The sequence below is a fragment of the Coloeus monedula genome (assembly GCF_965178545.1).
Source record: "Coloeus monedula genome assembly, chromosome: 2".
In the NCBI taxonomy this organism is placed as follows: domain Eukaryota; kingdom Metazoa; phylum Chordata; class Aves; order Passeriformes; family Corvidae; genus Coloeus; species Coloeus monedula.
In genome coordinates, this window is record NC_138782.1 from 25,148,591 (window position 1) to 25,170,995 (window position 22,405).

Consider the following 22,405-nt stretch of genomic DNA (forward strand, 5'->3'; position numbering starts at 1 on the left):
AAACAATTTTTGATCTGAAGCATCACTTCAAGCATCCCTGGGAGACAGTGCTCTGCAGATTAAGAGTCCCCCTTTCCAGAGAATGATTGAAGAGTAATCAAAACACTGCAGAAGTGCCTGAAGGTGACAGTAAAATTCAAATTCTGTGGTCATTTAAAAAATAAAGCTCTTAAAGGAAATACAGTAATCTGGAGCAAAATTACTTTTTTTCAGTCATCTTCATTATTTGCCATGACATGAATGATAGTAATTTTCAGAGGTAACTAGCAAACTCACGCCTACAGAGCACCTTCTGACTTCGGAATCAAACCCAGGAATGCTGTGTAATCACACAAGCTGCAGATTTCAAGGAGACTCCCTAATGCCCTTGGTGCACAGAGACATTTCAACCCTCAAAAGATTCTCACATTTTGAGCAGATGAAGTAGGTCAGAGAAAAATCACACTGATCATGGGGAATTCTGTTCCCCAAAAGCTGCGGGACCTCTGTGTCTCCTGTGGCAAAAGTCTGGTTTGGACAACTTCGTCAAGCTTCTGAGCCTTTGAGGGCTTCTCTATCCTTTTGAAGCTTCAGTGGGGCAGTGACAAGATGAAAAAATCATGGTATTACTAGGCTTTGGGCAGTAGCTTCTAAGTGAATTTCAAGCTTTTAGCATTAGGCCCGGAAGTAAATTCAGTTGTTCATTGGGAGCAGAAGATAACATAAATTCAAGTCCCTGGAGCCAGTTAATGATCCTTGGGTGAGTCATTCTCACCTCAGTGGGACAGTGCCTCTTCATTCCACACAGGATATACATTCTGTCTAATGCCTGCAGGTTTGTTCAGAACCAGCTGATGAATTATTCTGAGAAAATCAAGTTACCTTCCAATATTTAATGGAGAAAACACCATGTGCAGCCTTGGAAACTGCCCTGTTATATTTAACTTCTTTTTCTCTTGGCAGCAAGCAGGACAATTTGATTTCTAGAAGAATAACTAACTCTGCAGTATCTGCAGTCCCTCTTACCTTATTCAAACTGGTGATCAACATCTGAAAAACCTTAGGACTGCCCCATTCTGAAAAAAGAAGGTGGGAACTCTCTGGTTCAGCCTAATTAATGCAGGCTAGAAAAACTTCTCATGCCTTCAATACTTCCCAGGGATTTTTCCATCTGCATGGAGTTTATAGTTTTTGTAGAATCTTGTGTCTATTTCTGGAAACGTGTAACACAAGGCCAAAATACTGGCAATGCCCTTTAGATACTGTTCACCGCCATTTTCATGGTCTAAACACTGTTACAAGCAGAAGCAGTTTACTGAGGAAACACCAGAAATTAGCATCATAGAGGCTGAATTTCGATCCCTGATATCAAGCAGATATTAGCTCGTTAATCACAAATATATAATTACTCACAAATCAGTAATTATGCCTAACCATTGCCAATACTCAGCCTTTGTGACATACCTGCTGAAGTCCTTTCCACAAAGTTCCGGCTATTATTGTTTCATTTTCTGAAAGTTGTTGTTTAATAAAGCTGTAAATATTGATTTAGAACATGGTCAGATAGGGTTAGTTCATTGTGAAGCACAGACAGAAGGAAATACAGCAGACTTCTAAGAAACCTTTCCACCCCAGGAAGCAGCTGGACTGTTAAGCATCTGCCTATTTTATCCATACACAAGCCACATCACTGTCTGGAAGGGGTAATACTTGTTAGCTTTGGATTACAGGGCCTCCTCCTCCCACCTATAGAAATTTGCCGGCGTTTTCGTTGACAAATGGGACAGGGAGCTTGGACAAGCGTTCCAGGAGCCTTTTATTATTTTATTCCATTATCAGTCTCACATACCGAGTTGGGGCAGAGATGGTACAAAGCTCACGCTGTCCCAGACATCCAAAGACTTCCCAGTTACAGAGCATTCTTAAAAGCTTCTTAGCCAATTAGCGTGCTTCTAAAAGTTACAGACAACTGTTTTAACCAAGCACAAACAGCGCACGTACATCTGTTGTACACAATGCTCACTTGTTATACCTTATATAATAATACACAATATTCCATTATTAAGCTCAAACTTATCTATCTTGCTAAGCAACTTCAAAACCTTTTTGCAACTTCCAAACCTATCTCTGCCAAACCTAGAAACTCTAACCATTGTTTTAATGTCCTTGCTTGCTATTAATTGTATCTTCTTCAAGTTTTTGCAGCCAAAGCTGATCTCTAAACTCTTCTGCTTTATTCCTGAATCCTGCTTTTTTCGCACACCTAAAGCTTTTCCACCTTTTGTGTTTCCCCATAATTATGCCTAACCATTGCCAATACTCAGCCTTTGTGACATACCTGCTGAAGTCCTTTCCACAAAGTTCCGGCTATTATTGTTTCATTTTCTGAAAGTTGTTGTTTAATAAAGCTGTAAATATTGATTTAGAACATGGTCAGATAGGATTAGTTCATTGTGAAGCACAGACAGAAGGAAATACAGCAGACTTCTAAGAAACCTTTCCATCCCAGGAAGCAGCTGGACTGTTAAGCATCTGCCTATTTTATCCATACACAAACCACATCACTGTCTGGAAGGGGTAATACTTGTTAGCTTTGGATTACAGGGCCTCCTCCTCCCACCTATAGAAATTATTATCTCACTAATCATAGCCGGGATGGCTTCACAGCTCCCATTTACCTGATGAGGTTTCTAGTGTTTTCTTTCAAGGACTGAGAATCTGACAAAAAAACAAAACAAAACAACCAACCAACCCAAACCAAAAAAAAACCCCCAAAAACCCCCAAAAGAACCCACCCAAAACACCAACACCAAAGAAACTTCAGGGAGTAATAATTTTTTGGAGTTGTTCCTTCCTAGCTGTGGGAATGTTTAAATTACAGTGCTAAATGGGGATATTGCCTGCAGCTTTCATAGAGGTACCATAAGAGGAGCATGACCCTCTTGTCCTGGTTGTAAAATGAAGAACCCACCTGAAAGTTCAACCCAGTGCTGAACTGCATGTTAGTGTTGCTTTATGACACAAGGCTTGTATTTGCTGTCCTCTGCAGCACTTGCAACTACCCCCTGTGAAGTATCTCCTATACCAAAATAGCTGAGAGAGAATCCCAGCTTTGTGGAGAAGTGAGATAAAAAAAACTAAAATATTTTCTTACCATGACTCTACTTTCTTTGAAGCAGGTTCCTCAAATTTGCCTGGCTCACAGCTGGGTTAAATGCCTGAGGGTAGGTGACAGAACCCTTGCAGAGTGTTCACAAGGGTTCTGCTGTGCTTCCACTGAAACTCCAATTTTAGCCATAAATGAATGCAATGTCTCACTTTCATCCTAAGAAGTTATCCTACCCTCTCCCCTCAGATAATCTCTCTGCAACCAAGTGCTTTATTAAAATAATATCTGCACTACCCTCAAGAAACTGTCTTTGGATCGCTCTGCTTTAGGGGTTAACTTGCACTTTTCCTCACAGACCTTTTCCAAAGCAAAGGAGAAATCTCTGTACTAGAGCAGTACAACTCAACTACCAATGCTAGTACTTTAATTCCACGCCCCAAGAAAATTTCTCAGGATGCCAATAGTCTTGTGTAGAATAAATTTCTATACCCTGCATACATGCACTCTGCATGTACCTGTATATTTATTAATGACACAGTAAGTCATACACTTGCACATTTTCCTACATTAAAAGGTGGGTTCTAAGTAAAAAAAAAAAAATCACTTTTAGATTAGCAGCTCTATCAGCAGCTATCAAAAATGCTAATCTTGGCTCCAATCAATTTAGGCATTATACACTTTATTAGTAACATATAATGATAAGGAATGATGCCATCCACATCTATACATACATACAGTATTGCAATCAGAGAATATTTGTTAAGAACTTTTAATTTTCTCTTGAAATAAAGAATTGGACACTAACAAAACCAAAATATTACAGCAAAACATATTTGTTATCTTCATGAGTAGAACAAAGACACGAGCAGTAAATAAAATGGGTCTTACACAAAAATACATTTCTCTCAGGAAAATTTTTTGCTTAATTCATTCTAGTTCCTGCATTAGCATCACTTCTCCCTCTTCACATACTTCAGACCGAATGGTGGGGCTGGGGGCAATCACATATTATTGTGTACAACGGCAGCTTGTGCTCCATGAAACATTAGTAGCCTGTAACACTTGGGAAGGAGGTACATACATGTACTGAAAAACAGTAACTGTAAAGGTCACACATTCCCATTCACACAGGAAAACTAGTGAGTTCACAAAATGGAAAAGGAAAACAATACATGTTTACAGCTTAACCCAATTTCACTTGGTTGTAGATATACAAGGTAATCCAAATATTTCTCAAAAAACCATTTTGCATCAGGCAACACGGGCTGGCAGCTCTAATTACACACTCCACTGATTGTCTCTGAAACAACAGACTGCCTTGAACAACAGAAATGACCAAGAGGCTGAAGTGAGGAAAGCCCTATTAATCTGAAATGATTCATATGTATTCTTCCTACTTCTTCCCTTGTTCTTTCTTCCTCATAAAACTTGGGCATTTAGCAACAGAAATGTGTTACTAAAGACAAGCACCCATCTACAATTACTTGTTCTGAGGGACTTATCTACCAGCAACTCCAGACTATGCCTTACAGGTCTGATATTTTCACACCCACCCAACAGAAATGAGGGGTTTAAGGCCATGGTAGGAATCCTAAATAAAAATGGGTCAATGTTCTCCAAGTTTCTTCCACTGAAATTACCAAAAGTTTAACATGGCTGGGAAGAAATACAAAGATAAGAGTTAATTTTAAGGCTGATCTCTGAATTTTGTAACTGAAAGTTATCAATTGCACAGCCTGCTGGGCTCCTGAGAACTTGGGGGCTGCCCCCTTGATCATGCTCCCCATTGTGTGGGTTCTCTTGCGTCCTCTAGAGCTCCCTTGAAACACTTAAAAAAAAAAAAGTAAGTTGAAAAGCAAAAGCTGATGCATGGGGTTGGGATGCCTCTCCTCACTCGGTTTCTTACACCATCCTCTCCTAGTTGATGTGCAATTCCATTCATGATACAATTATCTCTTTAGACAGTCAGGAGTTTTAGCCCCCAACTCTACTCTTGCTGGAGGGCTGAGCCAGGATCTCAAGGCTGAGTCAGAAACCCTACTTCCAATTCCAGATGCATGTGGAATTTCCAGGCTGAGAAGGCTGCATGGAGAACTCATAGCAACCTCCCAGTATCTGAAGAGGGACTACAGGGAAGCAGGAGATGGACTCCTTGTCAGGAACAGTAGTGATAGGACAAGAGGGAGTGGGTACAAGCTGAAACAGGGGAAATTTAATTTAGATATCAGGAAGAAATCTTTTACTGTGAGGATGATAAGACAGGTTGCCCAGGCAGGTTGTGGACACCCCAACCCTGGAGCTGTTCAAGGCCAGGTTGGATAGAGCCTTGACCAACCTGGTCTAGCGGGAGATGTCCCTGCCCATGGCAGGTGGGTTGGGACTAGAAGATCTCTAAGGTCCCTTCAAACCTCTTAACATTCTATGATTCTATGTTTGATTGAATGGATGTTGAAAAACCCCAAAATGAAAAGCAAAACCACAAAGCCTCAACTACTCCAAATTTATTTCTGCCATGCGCTAGAAACTCAATTTCTTGACAGACAGATAATAAGATTATCACATTTAAAAATACTGATTTGCTCTTTATTCTGCTGCTGAGCCTTTCATTTAAATACTTTTTCATTGACTGAAAATAGCTCCCAGGTTTCCCACTTTTAAGCTCCTTTTAGAAGGGGAATATTAAATCCAAGATGTAATTAAGCCTTCACTATTAGGAGTATTTTCTTTTCAGGGACCCCGCAGGGTTTTCAGCATGCCAAAATCTTGTTTGGACCTTTTCAAAAAGTAGCCAAGTAATTTGGCAGAAGATAAAAAACACAAGGAGACAAAACTAGAATATTTTTTCAATAATCAGCTGAACATAACTAAAGAAACTGGAAGCTAATAGTGAAGAAAGGAAATGAAAAATAAATTTTAAGAAAGAAATAAAAAGACTCAATCTTTGAATTTGAACGTTGTATACTGAACAGGTCAGGAAACATTCTGGATACTGCCAAAGACTTTGTATTGGACATTTCAATTCCCCAAAACTGCAAAAATATTATCTTGTTAAGATTTTGCAACACCAAAAGTCAAAGCAACCACGGGCCATGAACGTAAATATTTTCTGAAGCTGTATCTTGCTGAAAAACATATATATATTTTGGCACACATTATTATGATTTTTCCAAAGGGAAAAGCCACCTACACACGTTACAAGGCAGAAACTTTGAAAACATGTACATCCCTTGATGGGGCAGCTTCTATCACAGCAAGTCATTAAACGTAAAGAACTGACATAATGAAAGCATCTCCACTTCCACTCCTCTACCCTTGCCTGCCAGTTGAACATCCAAGAGTTAATTTTACTATACTCAGCTACTTCAGCACTGGATTTTTCTAGAGCTCAGCTCTCCAGGAGCAGCAAGGCCTGGCCATTTTCTCTCTAGCACAGGACCTGGCAAAGACATGTGAACCCTTTTTGGCAAGACAAGTGTTCCAAGCATGCTTGGTTTATTCTGATAGCTCTTCCCTTGTCTAAAGCATTTATCATACAGAATGTTTAGATCAAGATCATGACATTTAGAGGCTAAGCTTAGAAAGGTAAGTTTTCAGGGCCCTTTTTATACAAAAGGATTCTCTGAGTCTACAGTGAAATAAGAAAAAGAAAAGCATTTAATGATATTCATTGTACTTAGAGACTATCTTGGAGTTTGTTGTTGTTTAATCCCAGCCACCCACCAAGCCCCAGCAGCTGTTTGCTCGCTCCTTTCCCCACCAGTGGGATTGGGGAGGGAATCAGAAGGGTAAAAGCTGGAAAACTCATGGGTTGAGATAAAGACAGCTTAATAGGGAAAGCAGAAGCCACATATACAAGAAAGAAAAACAAGGAATTAATTCAGAGCTTCCCACGGGCAGGCAGGCGCTCAGCCATCCCCAGGAGAGCAGGGGGCCATCAAGCGCAATGACTACTTGGGAAGAAAACACCATCACCCCAAACATCCCTCCCTTCCTCCTTCTGCCCCCCACTGTATATACTGAACATGATATCATAGGGTCTGGAATATCCCTTTGGTCAGTTGGGGTCACCTGGCCTGGCTGTGTCTCTTCCAACCTCCACTGCACTCCCAACTTCCTCGCCTTTTCGGATGTATGAAAAGCAGAAAGGGCCTTGGCTCTATGTAAGCCCAGCTCAGCAGCAACAAAAACATCTCTGTATTATCAACCCTGTGTTCAGGACAAATCCAAACCACAGCCCCATATCAGCCACTGTGAAGAAAATTAGCTGCAGCACAGCTGAAACCAGCACAGAGTTAAATAATTCCCCATACCCAACTGTAACCATCTGCGGAATACTTTGGCAGGATTCCACCTTCTGGATGGCACTGCATCTGTGGGAACTCAAAGACATAGCATCACTGATGGCACTGAACTTGCAGGCTCAGCTTACTGAGATAACAATTAAATGTTTGCAAAAAGCCCACTAACCCAGGTCTGACTTTCCCAGCAATACTATTATTGTAGTACTATCAGTTCTGTGGGTGTATAGATAGAGCACAAGGTAAAGGAGAATATTTTCAAAAGCACTACAGTGAGAAACCCCCATCCCAAATACAGATAAATTAAGTAACAAAAAGTTACTGTTAATGAAGTCTGCCCATTTTGCAGCTGAGATGGCACAAAAGAAAATATTTGATCAGAGAACTGAAAATATCACTATTTTCCTTTCAGTCATCCTTACAGCTTTTAACAAACTGCAAAAGACATGATTTAAGTTACACAAGCACAGGAATGTCACATGAGACAAGTGATACAGTTCATAAAAAGGACAGAACACATTTTCTGATACTCCACAAATATTCAGAGAAGGTTTAACACACAAAATGGAATTTCTTCAGCAGCACTGATCAAACTCAAGATGAGGCAGGGATCTTCTTTACAAAGTAAAGGCACCGGCTCTTTGTAAACACGTACTCCTCTCTCTTTAACTGAGAAAGCACTCAAAATATTCCATGGAGGAAAGTTGTGTGGTAGTGTTCTGTTGCTTATAACTACTTCACAATAGAGATATCAAAGGCCTTTGTCCTCCTTTTTACTGTATTTAGTAAGAAGTATTTTTTCTCCAATTTATCTAGTGAGAAACTTTTCAAATCTCCCCATTAATGCTACAATGAAGCTATAGAACAGTGTTTTCTCTTATCTGCCTTCTGATATCTATAAAGAAGTTTCAAGGCAGAAGAAATGTCAGATGCCAGTATGAAACACACACGTCATCTCTTGTTTTCAGTATTGTGCTATCACTTTCCCAGAAGGTTTCATTGGCTTATATTAAAATACAGACACATTTAAAATAAGAAAAGGAACTCGTGAACATCCTCCTGCTGTACAGCTCTCTACTCCTTGATTTTTCAAATGCACCAGCAAGACTGAACAAGAAAAAAAGATTAGATACTTCTGATCATGACAACTGTACTTCAGGATTCCTGATTTTTTTTCAAGTATGTATCCTGAATGTACATGTCTCTCTACTGTGGAGAGAGTTCACACAGTTCTTTACTAATGAAACTGCAAAACTTGAATACTGTTAAAATAAATATTCCATACAAAGGTGAATTGTTTGCATCTTGGACAAAATGATCTGAGCATCTTCATAGCTTCCAACACACAACTACCACCAATATCAACACACACATTTTACTACTCATACACACAAATCCAGTGGTTACACTAATTCCTACTGTTCCATATCTAACCAAACTTGTGCATTTCTAAGTCACCTTCCTTCAGCTTTATAAAGCTGACTGAATCTTTAATGTGCTTTCAGGTTCTACAGGACTGTCAACTGGTACCTGAAAAGGGAGATAAAAAAATAAAAACACAACAGGAATTAAGCTGTTATTCAACAGAACTATTCTCAAACTCAGTGTTCTTGGGTAATTGTTAGATTAGACTCCAATAGTATATGTCGTTAATTAGCCAAATTAAGCAATTATAGAAAACTCGATTTTCTCTTCTTTTTGTAATAAAAAAAGAGAGATCAAATAGAATTTAGTTTCTTAGTATAACTCTAAAGTATATATTTACTGCATATAAATATTTGACACATGAAGATTAACTTCCCATTTTTTCCTCCGTTACATTTAACCACAGTAGCATCTTGATCAAGGTTCAGTATCAAAGTGATATTGAACATTATTAACACAGGCAGGTCTCAAACATGTATGGCAGTATCAGGGCAAGGACTGCAGCTTTTCTTACACCCTGGCTAATATGAATGAAGCTGTGTGTCGAGCTAGGCTAATTAATGAGGTGATAATGGAAAGCAGATGAGTCATGTACATCCCCGAGAGAGCCCCAAGCCCTGCTGGGAAACCCACAGGATGCCACACTGAGCACACAGAGCTGCACAGGTTTCAGGCTCAAGTTAGTTCAGAGAGCACCAGCTCGGAAGTTCCTGAACCTGATACAGACACTAACAGTGTGCAGTTGGTCACAGATGATCAAAAGGTGCTGTACATGCAAGACACCTACACAAAAAGAAGCATGGCAGAGAATCTTGCAATGTCTGACTCCAAAAAGCTGTCTCATATCTTGATCCAAATTATCAAAAAACCACAGCACTGAAAAATTTTTCCACTGACAGCTTTATTTCTACTAGTAACTGTACTGGTTTGGAAAAGCTGCTGAAATGTAGAACCTTACAATCATCAGAAAGTGCTATGCTCACTCTTCATTTAAATTGAGAGTGTGCTCAGCAGAAGAACAAACCCAGCCCTTTATGCAGCACTGTATAGAAACTCCAGCATAGCTTCTGTTTATCAGACACTGACTCCATCTGAAGGGACTGCAGGTATTTCAAATAAAATACCTAGCCTATAGGATGGCCTCATAACCCAAGAAACAAAAAGGCTCCACAATTTACAGTGCTACCTGCTCATATGAAAAAGCAAGATTCAAGCAATAAAATCATATTATTAGCCACTTAAAATTCAAATATTCAAAAAATTCAAAAATTCAAACAAAAATGTGAGAGCAGAAGGTTTTTTCCATTTTTCTAATGGGAGTTAAGGAGAAAAATAGCTATCTGAGGGCAGCATCCCATATGGCTCTGTTGTTCAAAAACAGCATGGAAACAGTCATAAGATTTTGTCAATCCCTCTTTTGCAGCTAATACTGTTATGCCAGTAGAAGTCAAGCATTTGAGTAGGTAATATAGTCATGGTAAAAGAGTCACCACTTACAGCTTTAACGTCCAAGTTCATAATCCCTGAATTCACATTGTGTCTTCGCAAATCTGATTTTATTAAGGCTGAAAAAAAAAAAAGGAAAAAGGAAAGCTGGTTCAGACCTTTACAGTGACATGCACTTCAAGGGAAATGTTTGCATGGTGCAAGCACACAGAAGCTGCTTTCAGCACATTTTCAAAATACCCGTATTCGCTCTTTGCAATTTGAACTCACTGACAATTTGAACTTGCTCCTCACAAAGCAAGAAGTGACAATAAGATCTTTTAAACCACAAGAACTTAAAGCAAAGCTTGATAGTTTCAGCACTTTCAGCACATTCATAAGTCAACACGTGTAAGTCACTGGCACAGTTCCAGAGTGGATCAGCAGTTTCCTGCATTTGGAGAACTGCAAACTGCCTCCATTTATGCATTTGTTTCCATTTCTCACCCCACTTTGGAGATGGACATCTGTCTCAAATTCAAGACATGTCTCAAGAAATGGGGGTCAGATGGCTGTCCATGTATTAGCAACATCACACTAAAAACATCCACACTTTTACATTAAAGAGAAACCATTACTTGCACTTGTAGTTACCTGTTAAAATTATGCCCACAAAAACCCAAGCACAAAGAAAGATGTTTCCTGCACGAGGACTGTAGTCTGTTGTGAGCTTTCCTTGAACAAGTGTAAAGACAATTCCAAATATCTAGAAACAAACAAGTAACTTCATCAGGATCACACAGAAAAGAGTCATCATTTTGCCTTTAAAAGTTCCAGGTCATATCTTATAGAAATCGAATTAAAAAAAAACCAGGACTATAGCAACACAACAGAGATTTAGCTAAGTCTAAGAAAGCCTTCCTAGACTCGAGCATAGTGGCCTTCCTGAACATTACTCCACTTGAAGAAATAAAATGATGTAACCTGTGCTGATGCATTAAGGAGACCTGAGGAAGTGCCTTCAGACTCTGGATATGTAATTTCCACAGCAAATTCAAACCCAAGTGGAAGATAGCCAGTCATGAAGAACCTGTTGAAGAGGAGAGTAAGAGAATGACAGGCGTGGCCTTCATCTATTACTACAGTTAAGAAAACCTAAGATACACACAGAGTATTATGAATTAGCTGGTATTTTGAACTGTCATGTGTTCATGATTTAACGTAATTCAGTAATTCCAAATAATAGTGACTGCTTCATTCCCTCAATATGGTCTAAGAATTTTAGCCACACACCTTTCTCTTTAGGACAAAGCTGTTAAAACATGTTTGTCCTATTTCCCATAACCACCATACATAGGAAACAACCTTTTCTAACGAGTCCACAAGCCACTCCATACTTGAAGCCAATTACTTCCAAACGAAAGACATACACAAACATCATCATTTGATCAGCCCAAATACCCCTGCTGGAGGGCATAAAGAGACCATGAGTAGGGAGTGAGGCTGTACACTGGAACACCTGCTGGAAGGTGCTAGGGAAGAAGCTGAGGGGACTGATGAATGATGGAAGAGAAGGGACTTAATGCAGCTGAGGTTGGTTGATTGGTTTTTAAACTGAAACTCTCAAGATATTTCTGGTTGTATCTTGACTTCTGTGTCTGAATACAGCACCTTTCCCTCAGCACCTCTTGAGGCTTTTAGATTAGGTATCTATGAGCAGAGCTCATGGTCTTCAGAGCAAACAAAGCAACCAGCATGTTGCTTGGGCTATCAAAGTATAGATTAATCAAAATGCAGAGAAGCCAGTCTTCCTAGATCTGCTCAGTTAAATGCTAATCACCTACACAGTGGTCAAGAGAAAGCTTCAACTTCACTGCAGACAGCTTTTTGAACTGGAACCAAATGAACTGACCACCTAGAGACCTTGCTTAGGTCCATGAAAATGTCAAACAAAATTTACTGAAAAGTGAGTTACTTTAGATTCATTCTGATGTAACAGAAGGTGAAACCCTAGTAAACCCTATCTGTGCTGAGAGCTACAGGCATAGGCTGAGATCATGGTGACAGACTACTCAGCAGAATTATCTAGGTAAAACATTTAAATGTGTTTCAGAACAGAACTGCAGTAAGTCTTGCAGTGCTCTTTAATTGCTCACCCAAGTACTCCTCCAGTCACAAACACTACTATAAGGTATCCGAGGTCCAGGGTGAAGGTAAATACCAGCAACCCAATGAAAGAGAGAATGTAAACAATCAAAGTCGTTTGCCTGCAACCCAACAACAACAACAAAAAATTAACATTGTTAACAGAAGGCCATAGCACATTGCTGAAGCATGGAAGAATAACATTAGCATCACATACTCCTAAGAACTGGCATTCTAAAGCTGTAAAATTTGCTTCATGTAATTCTGCCTCAAACTTAGCATGCAGTGAGAACATATCCCTTCCTGAACTCTTAACTGTCGTGGTTATCTGGCTGCTTCACTCAAGGCTAAGGACACTTACTCAGACTCTCAAAGAATGGACAATCACAGCACATACTACTACCTTAGGACTATTTTAGTTCTCCACTATGTTGTACCTCTTGGCCATTCTGCAGTGCTGCCCATTGCACAATACATCAACACAGGAGCAGCTGAGTCCAACACTATTAGCAATATAAGTCAGCCCACCAAGAGGCAAGTCAAACAAATCTCATTACAGTGTTCTATTTATTTTGAATCTGGAATAGGAGATGTCTTCCAAATTCTTAAAGCACATATTTATAAGCCAAAACACATGCAGAAACAAGGCCAATCTACAGCATTAACATCCATTAGGCTTGCAGAGGCACATAATGTACTACGAGTCACAGGGGAGAACTACTCCATCACAAACAGTGCTCCAGGGCAGTGCTTGCTCCTGGGAGTACCACACCATGGATGACAGACCTAGGAGCTCCTACCCCAGAACAGAGCTCTGCTCCATGGTCATCCCCTGAATTAAAGCAAACGTTACGCTTAATAATAGGACCAGTGGTAACATAAAAAAATTGAGAATCCATCAACTGGCCATTTTACAAAACAATGCAGGGTAGGCTTTGAGACTTTATACTTTCCTAGGAGAAGAAGCCCACTGGGCCACCTGGCCACTGTACGTAGGACCTACAGTGCTTTCCTTGCTAGCCTTACACTCCTGGAGAGACAGGAGTAGATGGATAAACCCCTGCATGTTTGCATTCTGCTCCCTCATTTCTTTTGGCCAATAACCAGTAAGTCTCAAGCTTTCGCTGTAGCCTCAGAAACTTGTCTCCATCAAGGCCACTAAAAAGTCAGGGATGAACTGCATTTCATCAGCAGTTCCTTTCAGCCCTCACATAGGAGTATTTTCCTAAGGCAATTGCACCACTCTCCTACCCCTAACCCCACACATGCCTACCCACACTTACTTGTATGTTTTAGTGTAATCCAGCCACAAACCACAAATAATCGAACCCACCATTCCTGCCACCACCAGTGTCAAGCCAATTCTCCCAGCGTTCACTTCTTCTCCCTTTCAACAAATATTTATATGGTGCTCATTAATAACTTGCTTCCACTCAGAGTCAAGTTCAGACCTCTTGGCAGTCATAAGTGCAAACAAACATTCCTATGACTCCCATAGCTGCATGGTACAAGAAACTGTACAGAGGTATAAAAGAAACCAAACGTCTGAGCACACATAGCACCTACAAAATAAGCATCACCTCTGCAAATGTACAGTGGAAAAGATAAAGATAAGATCCAAGAAACTTACCGCATAATGAGTTACTATCATCTGGTTTAATAATGTGGAGACAGAATAAAATGCCCCAGTCATAATGCCTGCAGTACCAAGGAAAAAAGCTTCAGTCATTCCAGGTGCAGCCATGCAGAACTACTACCCTAAGGAATTCATCTTCTGATGTTTAAGACCCACAACACAAAACTTTTTATGTGCCAAGTAAAATCTCTTCACTGGACCTATAAGTGGTATTTTGCATCCTTACAGATTTGCCAGCACTGGCACCTGAGTAAATAAAAGTTTGACACTCCCTCCCCCATAAAAACCCCCACAATTAAAACTCTATGTGCTTTTGGCCCACATTTGAACCTTTCTGCCAGACTACAGGCAGATAGCACCACTTACCATAACTGATCAGCAAAAGTATAAATGGAATATTTTTGAACAAGTTAATAATGGACTGCTTGTAGGAGTAATCCTCAGGAGGTTTAGTTTGCAGGACTGCTTGAGAGTGACTAGGAGGGTATTTGGGCTTTTCTTCAAACACTGGGGAAAAAGAAGAAAGAAAAATTTTTGATTCATCTCTACCAAACTAATGTGCTTTTTTTTCTTTTCTTTTTTTTTTTTTTTTTTTTTTTTTTTTTGGCAGTGCTTCAGCTTGATGAATTTCAGAAGATTGACTTGTAGTTTTAACACCTCCAAGAAAAAAATATTCTAGATTTTTTCATGGAATAATTAGGTCACATCCACAAAGGATGTGTTATTTGGTCACATCTGATTGCTACCAAAATATGGTCAAAGACACACTTCACCTGCAATGTGTCGAGACCTTTGTATTGGAACTGCAAGATTTGCAGAGTGAATTCACATTGTATCATAAGTCCTTGTAGCAAAGGAACTAAGAGAACTAAATATTCTGAAAGAGATCACCCCCTGTGAAGCACAACATAGAGTGAAATGGTTGTTGCTTAACCCTGGCACAACAGGTAAGTGAACACAAACTGGAAAAATTGTAACCTCAACTACTTTGAGCAGTCAGCTGCTTTAAGTGAGATGCTGTAAACACTCCCCATAGTCAGCATGTAAATTCCAGAAATGTAAACACTTACCAACGCCTGTTAAGAAGAACAAAAGAGTGGACACTATCGCTGTTCCGTAGAACATGATGCCGATGTTATGTGCCATAAGATCAATGTCATTCGGTGTATTTGGAACCAAAACAGGTGGCAACAAAAAGCCAATTGCAGTACCAAGCTGTAAAGCAAGAAAAGAAAACCAAAAATAATTTCCCTATGAACATAAAAATCAATAGAAGCTACCAGGTAGAATAGATTCTACCAGGTAGAATTCAGAATTGTTATCATAATAAGCATTAATAAAACTTTAGTATCATACTTCTGAGCCACTTGCTCTCAATGTTGTTTTACAATCAGATCTTCCATAACTCAGGTTTTAACCTTTTCATTTCTCAATTAAACTACAATACTAAACTTAGTGTATATATTTACACTACACCTAAGACTTATACAAGAATCTTTCACAGGAAAGGGGAAGTACCACACATGAACATAAATTTGTATCCTGCAACTGAAGGGCTAGACATGACACAAGACTCCATCTACTCTTGTAGAAATGTTCTTCTCCATTTGATGTCACACTCCTGCCACTACAGTTACAAAGCCTGTAAACTGTAAGGTTTACTGCAGAACAGATAGAGCAGAGAAAAGCAAGAGAAAAGGAATACCCTTATTAAGAAACACAAAACCAAACCAAACAATTATTGCTAAGGAAATAAATAAAAATCACAGAATGAAGTAGTAATGGTTTGTATGTGGAGTAAGTTCCAGCATAACAACTGACTTTGTGTTAAAGAGACAAAACACAGGGACTGAAATTTTGAGCATATACATATATATACAAAGCATTTTAAAACATGAAGGAACAAGTCCTGGACTACTCTCCAATTTCTCTCTTCTGCTCCTCCAAAACTAAATGGCATTTTAAAGTGTTGGAACATTTACTTTAGATAAAATTAAATGAAAAAAGGAGCACCAAAAACTGCTAGAGTAGCAAGTCCAACAATCAGAAAGCACACACATTAAAGGTGTGCTACTGGGCTTAGGAAGCATCCTTTGTGTATACCCTGATGAGGGTTTTGCTACCTTTTTTGCCCTCCACGCCGTCAGATTTACACAATATCCAGTGGTCAAATGAAGAATTTGTCTCATTTTGTGCTCACCCTTCAGTACATGAACCCTACAAACATGAGCTGAGTACACAGTTACCTTTTTCTTAAGGTATTCTTTTTCCTCCCCCAACAGGAGCCCATACAGTACCCACACTATTCCAACCAAGTCGAGTGATACCATTTTCCATCATTTACATCTAGAGAGGTTAAGGCCAGAGGAAGCGTTCCAATGAGTTTGGGGTGCCTCATTAAAGATTTTAAATACCTGTGGAGATCTGGCACTCCTAACGGCCCTTACTTAACAGGTACATCGCTGCATTCCCAGTGATTTGTGCTCCAATTGCAAATGATCAGTCTCTCAAGAGGTGAGATCTAATTTTTGATAACTGCTCTCTTCCTCCCCTGCCTGCGGTCCCAGCTGTGTTTGCTGTAGCTCTGAAATCATACACAGTATCTGATAAGCAATCGGATGACAGCTCAGAGGGTTATAGCAACCTGTTCTGTTACATAGTTCACCTTGCGCAATCATCCAGTACAGCGAGACCCAATGGGAATGCGGATGCAGAAGGAACTGCAGTGGGATACACAGACAACACTACTTGTAACTTCCAAGTGCCTAACTTGGCATCTTGCTACTCTTTCAATCTAGCTTTTGAGAGTTTGGGGGTTTTTTTTAAGGAAGCAAAACCTGAGAATAGAGAAATTCTGTTGATCTATTGACAGAGGACCAGCAAGCACTTCAGCAGGCACACTGAGATCAGTCTTAGCTTCTGAAGGGGAATGCACTCCAGAAATAACTACGGCTTATTTTGTTCACATTTTGATCCCATTTCCCTTGCTCATCTTTCTCAGGGTTCCTATCCAAACAATCTCTGCTCTCCTGCTCCTGTCTTGAGCCACTGCAACCCCACATCTCAGCATCCAAGCAAAGCATCAGTTTCACACTCCAAGCTGGATACTTGACACTCTACCACAGAACTGAAAATGCACCTTGCTACTGGGAGGACTGGTACACATCAGGAAGAGTGGAAATTTAGCTGTCAAAGAAACCTTTAACCTGATATCAGGATGCAGATACAAAACTTTTGCCTCACTGCTGAAACAACCAACAATTTCTGAAATCTTCAGTCCAAAAGGGACAGTTGACATGTCCACTGGAAAACTTTGATGCAGAAAAACTTGTTTTGGAAAAACTGCAAACAGCCAGCTATCAGCTAATGAGGAATCAGCTCGGTTACCACCCTAACTGTAAATATATAACATTAATGTCACCACTGTCATTATCCAAAGTGCACAAACATAAAATCATTAGACTCACGTGAGAATAATCAAATCCCCTGTTACCTTAAGCAAACTCTACCTATGATCTCAGCCTGCACCAGAGATGCTGATTTGAATCTTAGCAATTTTTTGCCACAGGGGAAAAAAAAAAAAAAAAAAAAGCTGGTACAGTGGCAGGAGGGGAGAAGAAGGCTATAGGAGGAAAAAGTATCATACTTGCACCTGTGCTTTCAAACACACCTGTTCCAGCTCTCTGAAACTGGCCAGGACCAGGGAGCTTGAGGAAATCCGTGACTCAGTTAGCAACTCCCCACAGCGATGTGAACTATCACAGCGTTACACAAAACTTCACGAGTCACCAGGGTATTGACTACTGGCACCTGGCAATTAGAGGCCACATTTTAACAAGCAGAAACCAATATATGTTGACGCTGAGGCTCTTCATGAAAGTTCACGTACTTCACACCCCTCCAAGCGGGGGTGGATTCAGTCAAATGAATCCAAATGCCAAAATGCAAGAGGAAGAGGAAGTGGAGCAGGACCACTGCTGAAAAGGGTCTCTGCTGATGTACTGCCGGCAGCTGATGGAAGCGTGTGAGCTGCCACACGCTGCCACATGGCCAGGCTCCCGCACAGCCAGGCTGGCCGGGCAGGCGGGACGCAGCATCACCTTGAGCTTGGCCCCGCTTCCTCACCTGTCCACTCTCCCAAAAACCATATCCTGGAGAATGCCTTTTCCCACTTAAGCACCTTATTTTTAACTCGAAGTAACGTCTTTAACTTCCAAAGAAGCCCACTTCTCCAAAGCCCCCCTCGCTCCCCTCCGGCCCTACCTGGTTGCCCAGCACAGCCACGGCGCAGGCGGTGGAGACCTCGGTGGGGCCGAACCAGACGGAGGCGATGCGGGAGGGCAGCCCCAGGATGAAGACCTGGGCGACGGCGCAGACGGCCTGTGCGGCCAGCGTGAGCGGGTAGCGCTGGGGGGCCAGGCTGCCGCACTTGAGCCAGGCGCCCAGCGCGTTGAGCCCCGCGCCCAGCAGCGCCGTGAGGCGCAGCCCGCGGGCGTCCAGCAGCCAGGTGGCCGGCAGGATCAGCGGCACGTAGGCCACCATGTACACCATGGACAGCCAGTCGATCTGCGTGAAGGAGACGCCGTAGAAGCCGGCGAACACGTTGCTGAGGATGCTGTACTGGATCCACTGGAAGGCGTTCACCAGCGAGTAGCAGCTGAAGACGGCCAGCACCGCCAGCCGCCGCCGCGACAGCCGCGTCTCCAGCCGCGCCTCCGGCCGCCCGCCGCCCGCCGCCAGCATCGCCTCGGCCTCCGGGGCCGCCGGGGCCGGCTGCTCCCCGCCGCCCGCCGGGGCCGCCCGCCCGCCGCCCGCCGCCTCCTTGCCGGGCAGGAAGCCATTGCAGCGCTGCAGCGGGGCCGCGGCCGCCGGCATCTCCCCGCTCTCCCCCTCCGCCTCCTCCTCGCCGCCGTCCTCCACCATCTCGGCCGTCTCCCCACCCAGCTTCCTCGCTGACGGCGGCGGGCGCAACCCGGCTCCGCCGGGCAAGGTCACCTGGCTGTGGCTCCGCCGGCCGCCGCCCCGCCCCGGGGCCGGCCCCGGCAGCCGTGCCCGGCGGGCGGAGCGGGAGGCGGCCCCGAAGGCGGGCGGGGTTGGCCGTGCGGAGCCGTGCTGCCATCGCCGCGGTCGGCTTAGCGCGCCGGCAGCGCAGCCCGGGCCGCTGGGAAGGGTTGGGAGTGTGGGCATGTGGATATACATAGATAGAGGTGGTTGTTTTGTTCACACCTCCGCTCCCGTTTTCATTGTCCATCTTTCTCGTGGTTCCTTATCTGCACAATCCCTGCACTCCTGCTGCTGTCCTGCTCCACTTCAATCCCAACATCTGGGTGATGTATGTGCACACACAGACTCGCACACACTTCTTTCAGTCTTTTAAACTGAACCTGTGACGTGCACTCCTTCGACTCTTTTAAACTGAACTTGCAAAGGCTGTGTGACTTTGGCTGGGTGCATGAGAACCACATGGAGATGGTACTGATGTAAATACGCCCCACAACCTCTCCAAGGAAGGAGCAACGTCACCTCCTTCCTGTCACCGTTTTGGTGGCTGCTGTGTCCGGCCCAGGCAAGGCTGGGTGGGCACAGACCGGTGCTTTGTGGCCCATCCCTCACCCCTCTTCCTGGGCACAGGGCAGGGCACCTCGGCTGCTGCACCCTCTGTGCCAGGGACACATAGGCCACACCACTTCCAGCACATTCTGGGAAATTCCCAGGCCTTCCCCTGCCACAATAAGGTTTGTCTCTTTGCGGTGGTGATGCAGAGAAATATACTGCAGTGATAAGAGACGGATGGGCAGAGACAGAGGCCCAAATTGCAGCAGAGGGTGACCAGTATGGTGCACTATCAGGGCATGTGCATCCACCCCAGTCCTTCATTGCATCCAGAGCCGCAGGCAAAACATTCTTTGTTTCCACTCAACCTCTGAAATTTGATTTGACACATACCCCAGAAAACTGTCCGTCTGGCTCATGTGCAGAGGCGGGTAGACATCACTTCAGTAAGCAATCTTCCCCCAAACCCTGCTGGGTTTGTGTCTGCACAGGAGCAGTGTCTGGCAGCCCCTGTCACGTTTGTAATTTGGCTGCTGCAGGCAGCATCCCCTTATAAAGAGACAGATTTTCCTCCAAAGCATAATAGAAAAATACAGAAATATTCAAGTTTGTTCACAATGTTAATAGTATTTTACTGGTTTCTGTGGGAAATGGTTTGGCATGTGTTCGGCAAATAACACACTGTACATTGTTCATGGGTATGTCAGAGCCTAATCAGATCTGTCTGGGCTGTGGATACACTTAGCCACCAGTCTTAAGTACCCTCACTAATTAGGAGTTGGTATTTTACTCAAGACCAGTTGACCTATGTAAGCCACAGGTCCTGATCTTATTTACAGTATGGATAATAATATGGACACGTGCTTGAAACTATTAATTTGGCGGTGTTTGCTTTCCCTGAGCACTTAGCTGAGCAATGGTAGCGAGGATTGCAGGCACCATAGAATTTTAGAGACTACTGGAAGTCGTCCTGAATTTGCAGACGAGGTGTATGCAAGGAATGTGCTCTTTAAAAATAAAGTTACCTATGTCAGATTCAGGCCCTTCTTGCCTCTCTCATTCATGCCAAAAAAGCACCTGATTTATTTTTACTTTTCCTCTGCAAGTTCAGATGCTTGGTAAGTTTCTCCCAGTTCCACTGCCTGACTTGTTCTAAGTATTGTAGCAATAGAGCTTTTTTTTTAACAGGACTTCAAGAGGAAGAAGTGTAGTGGGAACTCAAACAAACGTTATCCAAGCAACAGAATAGCTGGCTTTCACTTTAGGAATGTATATCCATATCACACATTGTATGCTGAAAACACACCTGAGACTGTGTCTGTGCCAGTACTTGCAGCAGTGGCCCTTCATGATCCCTGGCACAGGCTGGGGGTTAGCCTTGGCGTCAGGGAAAGGGTTGTGACACTTTGGCTGGGTGGAAGAGATGTAGCGTTAGCATCCTAAATGACTCCTGTTCTTTTGGAAGAAGGTACAAACACTGATCTACACCCGGTTTAACATTTTTTCCCCTCAAATTTTGGATGACCTCAAAGTCCATCCAAAGATAACATTTACTCTTAAAACCAGAGCAAAATAGGCTTTTTTCTCCCATTCTTCCTTTCCCTACTGTTGCACCCTTGGCTGCTTACAGCACGCAGAGCTGCTGCCAGCTAATACCCTCAGGGAAAGGTTCGGCTTCATCCTGTGCTAAGAATGGCTGGCACACCCTGGGTTTCACGGAGCATCATCTGCCTTCCCTCTCCACCCAATGGCTCCGCACACTACAGTGTCATGTGCTTCCTGCACGGAAGCAGTAACTAGACACCAGGGAACTGTAGAGAAAAGGAGGGCAGTGGAAAGAGGACCTGGATGCAAGCTAACTCCCAGAAGGAGACTTTCCAGAAAGAAGCAAGTTTATTTACAACAATTCAACACAGAGGCAAATCCATCTTTGCTACACTGCACCAGCCTCAGTGAAATCAAACCAGGTTGATTTTGATGAGGTACAACCCATGCTTTTGCATCCTGGGGGCATCAATCTCCAGAGGTACCTTCCTAAAAAAGAAATGAAAAGGCAAACCAAATTGACAGCATCAAGGCAAAGCTTTGATATTTATCTCCTGTGTTTTTACACTGCCGTATTTCATAGGGTTCACGGTCATTGCTTCTGATTTATAGCCATTTGTATGAAAAGCAGGGCCAAGGACAAAGTTGCCCAGCAAGAGAAAGTTACCCCAGGAGAAACATCCACTGCAGGAGTTCACTTAAAATGTGAGTCCCTGGATATCTACATTTCATGGACAATTTATAAAGCTAAAAAAAGAGCACTGATATCAAGGCTTACAGCGCTGTTTAGCTTAAAATTGCTGCTATCCCCTATTAAATTTACTCTCTAACTGAAAATTTAGGCTCTCCTGAATACTCCTGTTAGTGATAGAGCCAGAAATTTCTCATGTATACCCAAGCATTAACAAAGTTATTTTCCTGAATGCTGTGAAAAGGCCAAAATGCCTCTTTGTATCAGACAGTCACTGGGAAGTGATACTAATTCACTCCACAAAAAATTATTTTCTTGTATCCAAATTCCAGAAGTCAGGCAGGGACCCAACACTTAAATTTTTGGGCTGGAGAAGGTGAAAAAGCAATTAGAAATGCAGAATCCTTACTTGCAGTGGTGGTGTTGATCCTTCTGTAGCATGTGTGTCATTGAAAGAACAGTGCATTTTCACAGCTATTTTGAAACTAAGAAGTCATCTTGCAGGTACTGCATCTTTGCACAAAAAAATGGCTCAGAAGGAGCCTTTTTGTTTCAATACAGGGAATTTCACAAAATACAGGAAACTCAGGTGTAGAATG

The 22,405-nt window shown here is 42.4% G+C and overlaps 1 protein-coding gene across 5 annotated transcripts; it reads right to left on the reverse strand.

Moving 5' to 3' along the window:
- Window positions 1-1,757: 1,757 nt before the first annotated feature.
- On the reverse strand, window positions 1,758-18,995 carry FLVCR1 (FLVCR choline and heme transporter 1). 5 transcript variants are annotated; one of them, XR_014227360.1, is made up of 12 exons: window positions 18,281-18,995; window positions 15,088-15,232; window positions 14,384-14,524; window positions 14,012-14,079; window positions 13,665-13,768; window positions 12,393-12,503; window positions 11,221-11,326; window positions 10,891-11,002; window positions 10,309-10,376; window positions 3,134-8,916; window positions 2,318-2,387; window positions 1,758-1,928 (listed from the first exon to the last, which is right to left on the reverse strand). XR_014227360.1 is itself a non-coding variant. In XM_082303084.1 (10 exons), exons 1-10 carry the CDS (start codon window positions 18,938-18,940, stop codon window positions 8,857-8,859), a joined length of 1,575 nt encoding a protein of 524 aa, XP_082159210.1. In that variant the 5' UTR covers window positions 18,941-18,995; the 3' UTR covers window positions 1,758-8,856. The 5 variants fall into 5 exon arrangements, 1 of the variants encoding a protein (XP_082159210.1); XR_014227361.1 differs by having other exon boundaries at window positions 1,758-1,931; XR_014227362.1 differs by having other exon boundaries at window positions 1,758-2,387.
- Between the last annotated feature and the right edge of the window lie 3,410 nt (window positions 18,996-22,405).